General features: G+C 51.1%; 1 protein-coding gene across 1 annotated transcript in view; it reads left to right on the top strand.

Moving 5' to 3' along the window:
* The window catches only part of EPS15L1 (epidermal growth factor receptor pathway substrate 15-like 1), an 81,075-nt gene that overhangs the window by 49,242 nt on the left and 23,406 nt on the right, over positions 1-8,427 (top strand). The window contains exons 19-20 of the mRNA XM_008583016.1: positions 86-146; positions 1,106-1,188. Of these exons, the coding sequence (XP_008581238.1) occupies positions 86-146; positions 1,106-1,188 (144 nt within the window). The remainder of the gene's footprint in view (positions 1-85; positions 147-1,105; positions 1,189-8,427) is intronic.

Here is an 8,427-nt window from a genome sequence, read left to right as displayed (position 1 = left end):
GCAGATGTCAGGAAGATTTGGGTAAATGAACGGATGATGGAACAAACGAACTGCTTTTTACTCTTTCCTCTCTCCTTCCACTCAGCTCGACCCCTTTGAATCCAGCGATCCCTTTTCATCCTCCAGTGTCTCCTCGAAAGGATCAGGTGAGACCGATGGCTTATTTTCCTTCCTGACTATTCCTCGGGCAGTAGAGAGCCTATCCAGTTGACGTTTGAGTTTCCAAAACCGGTGTACCCTTGGTATCTGTGTCATTAGTCAGTGGCACCAGATCTTTACTGAAACTGTTAGGCTAAAACAATCACCCCTGGCTGCTATCCTCCCGAGCAAGAGGTGGCCTCTTTCCAGAAAGTACCTCCACCAGGAGGAACTCAGTACTAACACCAGTGTTATCAGTTACTATTTACTCGTTCTTCCTTATACACCTTTCACTTGTATCTTTGGATTTTTACCTAGAAGAATCCAAAGTTTGACCTAGCAGACTGGCTTGTTTTGTGGGATCTGTGTTTGAAGGAGCCTCATCTCCCAGCCTAAAACTCACAGATGCGCTCTCAAGCCTTTAAGTAACAGGAGCAGTTGTGACTCCCCTTTCTTTTGGGAACAGTCCCTGCTTGGTCCTTGCAGCTTGTGCGTGTTGGTTAGCAGAGTTTGGAATCACAGGCTGGTGTGTCACCTACTCTAGGCAAACCACTCCTAGGCCAAAGGAGGAAGCTCAGCAGAAATCTCTACCCGCAGATGACCTCCCCACATAAATTGTGTGGGTGGCGGGTTGCCCTTGAATTGCTCTTCCCCGCCCCTCACACTCTCCCGCTGATCCAGTGGGACAGCAAGCTGTGCTCCCTCAGGAACTTGTCCCTCCTTTGATGACTGAGACAGAGCCTGCTGTCATGGTGAGAAACCTTTCCCCGAGACACAGGAACCATGAGCCAGAGCGGGCAGCAGGGGCCTCGTTGAGACCCTCATGCAGATGCTCATCTGTGGTGAATATAATTGCAACCTTCCTGAATCTCCTGATTTGGGGTTCCATTTAGTATTTTCTCCTTTGCCCCCAACAGGCATGTTCAGTAAAGACCTGTAACTCTGACTTTGTTGGTGCTGATTGCAGATCCGTTTGGAACCTTAGACCCCTTCGGAAGTGGGTCCTTCAATAGTGCTGAGGGCTTTGCTGACTTCAGCCAGATGTCCAAGGTAAAGCCTCTCCCATGGAGCCCCCGAGCCTGTGCCTGGGTCTTTGTGCATCTTGTTGTAGCATGGGCTGCCAGGTGTAATGGTTAATGTCAGTATGTATTTTCCCAGCACCTTCCAAATTCTGAAATGCACCCCCACATAAGGTTGTGTGTAAATGGATGGGGGTCCTGGAAGGCACCCGTGGCTGTGACCAGGTGCATTATCCTCCCTCTGGGGGAAACTGCCAGAACCTCAAATCCCGCCCAGTGGTGTGGTCACTCTGGGGGCATCTGATGACCGTCAGATCCCAGGCAATGAAGTTGAACATAAACTCAAGAAGGCATTAGACAGCAAGTCCCCTGGATGTCACAGGTGGTGGCCTGGTATGCAGAGGGCGGAACTGCCGGCCGACAGGTGCGAGGCACCAGAGTGTGGGCCAAGCAAGTGTTGGAAGCCGCCCCTAGGACAGAACTCCAGAGGGTGCTGTACATTGAGGGCTGGACTCAGTGAACAAATATGCAGGTGAAACATGAGTTAAGAAGGACACAATCATGCTGTTCCTGGGCCGGACAGTGTCTCTGTCCAGACCTGACCACATAATGCTGTAAACTGACTGTGGATCTTTAACAGAGTGAGAACACACGCTGTATGTAGGTAATGTCCAGACTGGACAGATCAAGAAATAACAGTAGAAGCCCATAATTACTAAGGTAAATTCCAGAAGAAACTGCTAAAAAGTTGAAATTGGTGGCTGTGGAGAGTGGGAATAGGGGATGGGGTGAGGGTCTACTGTACTTCCTTGTAACACCGAGGGTCCTTTGATTTCGATGGTGAACATGTTTCTTTGATAAAAATTAAGGAAAGCAGCATTGGGTGTGCCCTGTCTTGGCTTCCAGTCCCTGCCCATCCCAGTCCCTGCATGTGCTCTGTCTCTTCCCAGCAGCCCCTGGCAGGTGAGGGTGGGACCCTGTCCTCAGTAGAGCTCCCCTGGCCACAGCAGTCTTGCTGCTTGCTGCGCGCATTCCACGATCTTCACCAACTGCCTGCCCAGGTGCCGTCAGCACTGGGGGGAGAGGCAGACACGACAAGCATACAACCCCCTGACCCCAGGCCCATGTCCCAGCTGGGGAAGGCTCACAAGCTGGATGGGGGCTCACCTGGAGCAGTTGGGCTCATCCTCTGTGGGTGCTGCCATGGGCCTGAAGGCGTTGAGGAGTGGGGGCCCGGGAGCATGCAGAAAGAAGAGCACCCCAGGCCTTGAGTCCCTGCAACCTCCCCTCCCCACTGGCCCCACGCCCAGGTGCCCTGGGATGCCAGCTTCCTAGGCTCCCTGCCTTTCATGCCCCATGCTTGCTCAGCCAGCAGAGCAAACCACTCCGGGCGCTGAGCACTTGTGGTCGGCTGCAGCAGCAACGGGTGATTGTGGCCCACAGCTTCCGAGAAACCTTCGAGATTCTGTGCAGGCTTTCAAAGAAATATGTGAGCGGGAACTGGCAACGTGGCAGATCCATCTTCTGTCCCTTCAGTGCACGGAGGAGAGAGCCTCCCTCCCTCACACTGAAACATTGTGATGCTGTTTGGAATTGCTGTGACACTGTTTGGGAGGGTCGGAAGGCACAGGGGGAACCCCCCAACATTTGCTCATCACTTAGTGGCTGTTACGCACACTCCTGAGCAGGCGGGAAACCAGCTCCTGAAACCAGAAGTCATGCCACATGGTGGCAGCAGTCTCAAAGGAAAGGGTCCTCCTGGTTGTCCTCTGGAGCTGTCACAAATGGACCCCTTTTCTTGCCAGCACCAGGGAGTGGGAGCTCACAGCAAGGCAGGATGAGGTTGAGCCCCCGTGGGCTGCTTGGCAGAGTGAGGACCCCCCATATCTAGAAGTACCCAAGTAGAGGACACATGTGTATCTCAGGGCACCCAGGCAAGGTGGCCAGCCTGGAGTGGCTTAGCCCTGGATGACCAGAACAGCCCTCCAGGCTGACTGCCCCGCCTCCTCCAGGATGGCACCGTGTTCAGCAGATTCTGAGTTTACCAGAGCTGCCATGACTCCCTGAGTGAGACACTTCAGAGCCTGGCCTTCTTATTTTTCTGCCCATTCTAACCTACAGTTGCATTTTCCCCTAATTCTAATGCTGTCACTCTCCTTGTCCTGGTACCTGAAATAGGCTGTTCATGCATGTGCAGTTGTGATTCTAGAGCCTGTCCATTTCCTGTCTGTGGCACCTGGCCAGGACGGAGTTGGATGAGGCTGTGGAAAATCGGTCTCCAAATCTATATTGTTTTGTTTCCACTGTGTCATTAGCTCCTGATTTCATGACACTTGTCCAGCTCAGTGCTGAGCTAAACATTGACTTTGTAGCTCTGTTTTTGTCTTTTGGTTACCTTTCTGTTTTTCAAGAACAACACCGTGCATATAAATAAAATGCCAAAGGAAATGAAAGTAAAGGGGCAAGAAGTTGTTTTTGTTTCTCTGCTTCTTTTCTTTTTTTTAAACACGGTAAGCTTTTCTCCCTCTGAGCAGGGTGGGGAGGCCGTTGCACGACCTTGCCCTTTCCCAGCTCTCTAAATCGAAGCATCCTGCTTCTGCATGGCTTTGCTAAGGGGAGCAACAGCCAGTGATCTGATCCCACAGGATCTTTTGGGAGGCTCTCCAGTCCTGCACTCTTAGCCCACCCCACCCCCACCTACCCAAAGAGATTTTTCTAGACAGTATTGGGCCTAAGTGACATTAGCTTGCTTCAAAAGAAAATTCCCTCAAATATATTTTCAGGGAGCAGTTGAGCATACAAACAAGAGTCTAACTTACTTATTTTACCACCATCCCTGGAAAAAAGCCACCCTAAAATACTTGGTTGGTTGTCAGCCCGTTTTTAGCAACTTTTAATCATTTCTTTAAAGCCATGCATCCCCATTGAGGGCTGCTTTTGAAAAGCTCAGAGTCTTTTGCATTGAACAGTCCTTGAAACAGTGAACCCAGGCTCGTCTCTCCAAAGCTGCCTTTCCTAGTGCTTTTCTGTCTTTTATTTTAAGCACGCTTGACTCTCACCCAGACGAGGGAGTGAGCCTCTGACAGCTTTACTAAAACCTTTCTAAAAATAGCTATTTTCCTTGAAGCTGCTGCCTGAGTAGGAAAGAGTTGAGTCCCAAAGGAGACTTCTTGGGAAATTTGAAGTCATGAAATTGGGATTTGGAAATGATGCAGGTGTTTCGGTGCTAGGAGTGACATAATCCACTGTGTTGAAGAGCCAGGCATTTATGGTTGGAACCCTCTCACCTTGGAGGGAGCCAGTGGGCCCAAGGCAGTCAAACACAAGAGGGAGGCACCGACTCCATGTGGCCTGAGACATCCCTGGCCAATCTGCAGGGTTGGCAGCATGTCGCCAGCTGTCATAAGTTAGAACTCCAATGCTGAGCGTACGCTTAGTTGTCCAGGCCCTGTTGCATGACCCAGAGGGTGGGGGGGCTCACCTGAGTCATCAGGGAGCCAACCCCCACCTCCTGCCCCTCGGGCCATGCCACCTGCTGCCAAGGGCTCACTCCAAGTCTTGAGACACAGCCCAGCAGGCAGTGCATGCCCAGGGGCACCCTGAGACTCAGGCGTTGTATTATGAAGCTAAGCTGCAGCATGACTCCACACCTCCCTCCTTGAAAGGCTTTGCAGACAGCGGGAGGCAGCAGAAGTGAGATGTCCGTCACTGACAGGGCATCCCCGGACTCTTGAAGGCATCAAGAAGAATCCCAATCACACCCATGTACTTGGCATAATAACAATTGTGCTCTCTTTGTGCCAACTTTGGGTGCCAATGGAAGCTCTTTATATGTTACCTTCTTTCTTTCTTGCCGCAGTCCTGAGAGCGAGGGCCTGTCATGCTTGTCATTTTGCAGAAGAGGAAACTGAGGTACAGAGAGGTCAGAAGGTGGCAGGGCTGGGATTCCAGCCCAGGCAGGGGCTCCTGACCAGGCAGATGTTCTAGAAGCTCAAGTGAAGAGTTTTTTGAAAACTTTAAAAGAGACCTGCTGGGCCGGCCCGGTGGCGCACTAGAGAGTGCGCCGCTTGGGAGTGTGGCGGCGCTCCCGCCGAGGGTTCGGATCCCATGTGGAGACCGGTTCCCGCTCACTGGCTGAGCGTGGTGTGGGTGCAACACTGAGGGTTGTGATCCCGTTGCCGGTCCCTGGTACGGGTGCGACACCGAAGGTTGCGATCCCGTTACCGGTCAGTAAAAAAGACAAAAAGGGGGAAAAAAAAATAAATAAAAGAGACCTGCTGACTCTTGCAGTTCAAAGGACAGTGTCCATGGCACCCAGTGGAGGGGAGCACGAGCCATGAGGGACGGCACCCCCTTGCCTCACCTCAGCCCTGCGAGGCCCGGGAGCCGTTCTTGTTCAGAAATGAGCCGATGAGCTCAGACCCTGTCTTCCTTAGGAGGAAGTGCCTTCTTCCGTCCACTGACTCCTCAGCCAGCTTTGTCTCCTGCCTCTGTCTACACTCTCCTCCATGGGCCTGAGGACAGGGACAGTCTTCCCAGAACGTGGCACCAGACCTACCTTTGAGCCAAGCTACCAGCAGCCGAGGGCAATGCCAGGAGCCCTGGCCCCAGAGGCGGATGACATGGATTTCAGCCCCAAATCCACTGCTGACCTCTTTGTGTGATCTGGGCAGGCCATGTCTCCTTTCTGTGCCTCAGTTTCCCTATGTGTAAAGCAGCGGTGATGACAGTAGGCCTACCTCCCAAGGCCACTGGGAAGATGAGATGAGAAGATCAGCCCAGAGTGAGCGTCTCCTGTGGGTGGCTCCTGGGAGCTGAGTGGGGCACCAGAGAAGGGGGGATCCAGTGGGGCTGTTTGTGCAGAAGCCTTTCCAGGCCCCTCCCCCACCAATGGGCCCTGCCACTCCCCTGCTGTGGTGGGACCTGGGAATGAGGGGGTCTAGGCCATAATTTTGAAAGACACAATCCCAGGCACTATAATGCAGAAAGATCAAAACCCTAAAGTGTAAAATCCCAAAAATCACAATCCGAAAAGATTAAAATCCTGAACGTTGAAATCCAATGTTTTTTTTTGTTTTATTTTTCTTTTTTCAGTTGTTCCCCCCGCCCCCACCACACTCTCTCTCTCTCTCTCTCTCTCTGTCTGTCTCTCTCTCTCTATTTTAAATTGTCGGCATTACTTTTCATGATTCACTATGCCGTGTTCATCTTCACATCATTTCCAATGCCGGAGTTACAGATACTGTGGGGATCTTTAGAGAGTTCCAGTTTGTCTTAGGTAATTCTTGCATATTTGACTCGACAAAAGTGCATCATGACAGTGTTGCTGTGTGTGTAAGTGTTGTGCATGCACGTAAAAACATTGACATTTCCTCAGTAACTGAAGAGATGTCCCTTTTTTATGCCTGTGTTTGTGAAAGATAAAATTTCTCATGATCTTGGCTCTTTGGGCGACTGCATATGCAGTGGTGACCCACTGCAGTTCTTGATCAGTTGTGTCAATACTTAGCTTGTCTGTTACACTATTTCAGATACTGCAGGTGTGAAGCTGGGTGCCCGATTAACAGCCCTAGTGACATGTGTTTGTACATTTCATCTTTTGATCTATTTCTTCGTGGTTCATTTGTTCATGACTGTGATACCTTTGCAACTGCCGTTAGTATACCTGAGAGTTTCTGCTTGTAAAAATTACCTATGTTATTGCCTACTTACTGTGTAAAGGGGCCTGTGAAGTATTCTTTGGTGTTTTTATATATTTATCAAATCCCCTTTTAAGGATGTAAATAAATGTTTTCTTAAATTTTTAAAGTTATTTTTTTCCAGAATTATACTCGTATTTTTGGGATTTTGTTCTTTCGGGATTGCAGTTTTTGGGATTTTAGACTAGGGATTTTGTTCTTTTGGGCTTTTTAACATTTGAGATTATGGCATTCGGGATTGTGTCTTTCAGGATTTGGCTTGGCACCGGAATGAGTAGGGATGGCTGCCTCTTAGAGCCCGGCCTCCTCCCTGGTCTGTGTGGCTCTGCCTAGGTTAGACGGCTTCGATTCTTTGACAAGCTAGAGGCAAAGTCAAGACCCTTCTCCCCACATCCCCAGCAATTTGTTTGGTGCGGATTATCTAAGAAAACCCCACCCATGCACTTCTGTGTTCTTGCTGTCTCCTGTTGCTCGGCCTGCCCTATTGGGGAGAAAGTTACAAAGTCCCCCCTCGTGGCTCCTCCCATCCCTGCTGCGACTCCTCCCTGCCTGGCCACAGGTCTGCTTCCCTGTTTGTGCTCTTGGGAGTTTTTATCATCGTTTTTATTCCTATGTCTGCTGACTCCTTTTGTTTTCTATGAGCAACATATCTCTTTGTCCTGTACTTTCCTAGTTATCTTGTATCTTAGTAAAAATGTGTTATTTTCTGTAATACTAAAAGTGAAGTTACTTTCTATTAAATGTTTATTTTCTGTTTAGTAAAAGTGGTTGCCACTCCTCTTGCCCCCAAAGAAAGTGATCCCATTCCACTCCCCTCCCCCGGGCCACCAGCCCTGTGCCAGGTGGTGCTCAAGGTGAGGAGCAGAGCATCCCGCCGGGAGGCACTCAGACAAGGCTCTGCCCGCTGCAGGCTCAGCTGCACAGAAGTGTACACAGAGGAGGTGGCACATGCCTGCCGTGCAGGGGGCAGAGGCCTGAAGCCTGTCACTGTGGCGTGGTGACGAGTGCCCCATTGGGCTGTGGCAGGGCGTCCCAGCATGCATGGTTGGCAGGAAGGGGTTCCAGGGAGAGCTCTAGGGGCAGGAGTGGGGTCCAGCCAGTCTCTGAGGAGGAAGAGGGGCTCGAGGTGGACAGGGTGGGCCAGGCTCCCCAGAAGGAGTCTTGTGTGAGCAGAGGCCTGGAAACTGGCTGCCAAGCAGTGTCCAGGGGGGTAAGGGGTTCCAGAGGCTGAGTCGTCATCGTGAGGGGATGGGGGTGACTTCAGGGAAGGGGCTGAAGAATTGAGCAGTGGGGGGCAGGCATGATGAAGGCCCTGCATGCCCTGAAGAGAGCTTGGAATTTACCTGTAGGCATCGGGGCTATTCAGTGTTATCTACCTGTGCATCTGCCTACCTATCTACCTGCCAGTCTATCATCTCTACCTCTACCAGCCTATTTACCCACATATTTCTACCTCCTCTCTCATCCTTTCCCTTTCCACCCTAACCCCCCATGCATTCATCAATCCATCCGTCCATCCTCACATCCATTCATCCGTGCATCCGTCCATCCTCACGTCCGTCCGTCCGTCC

The sequence above is a fragment of the Galeopterus variegatus genome, unplaced genomic scaffold (genome assembly GCF_000696425.1).
Source record: "Galeopterus variegatus unplaced genomic scaffold, G_variegatus-3.0.2 Scaffold2794, whole genome shotgun sequence".
NCBI classification, from domain to species: domain Eukaryota; kingdom Metazoa; phylum Chordata; class Mammalia; order Dermoptera; family Cynocephalidae; genus Galeopterus; species Galeopterus variegatus.
This window is presented reverse-complemented; position numbering and strand designations above follow the sequence as displayed.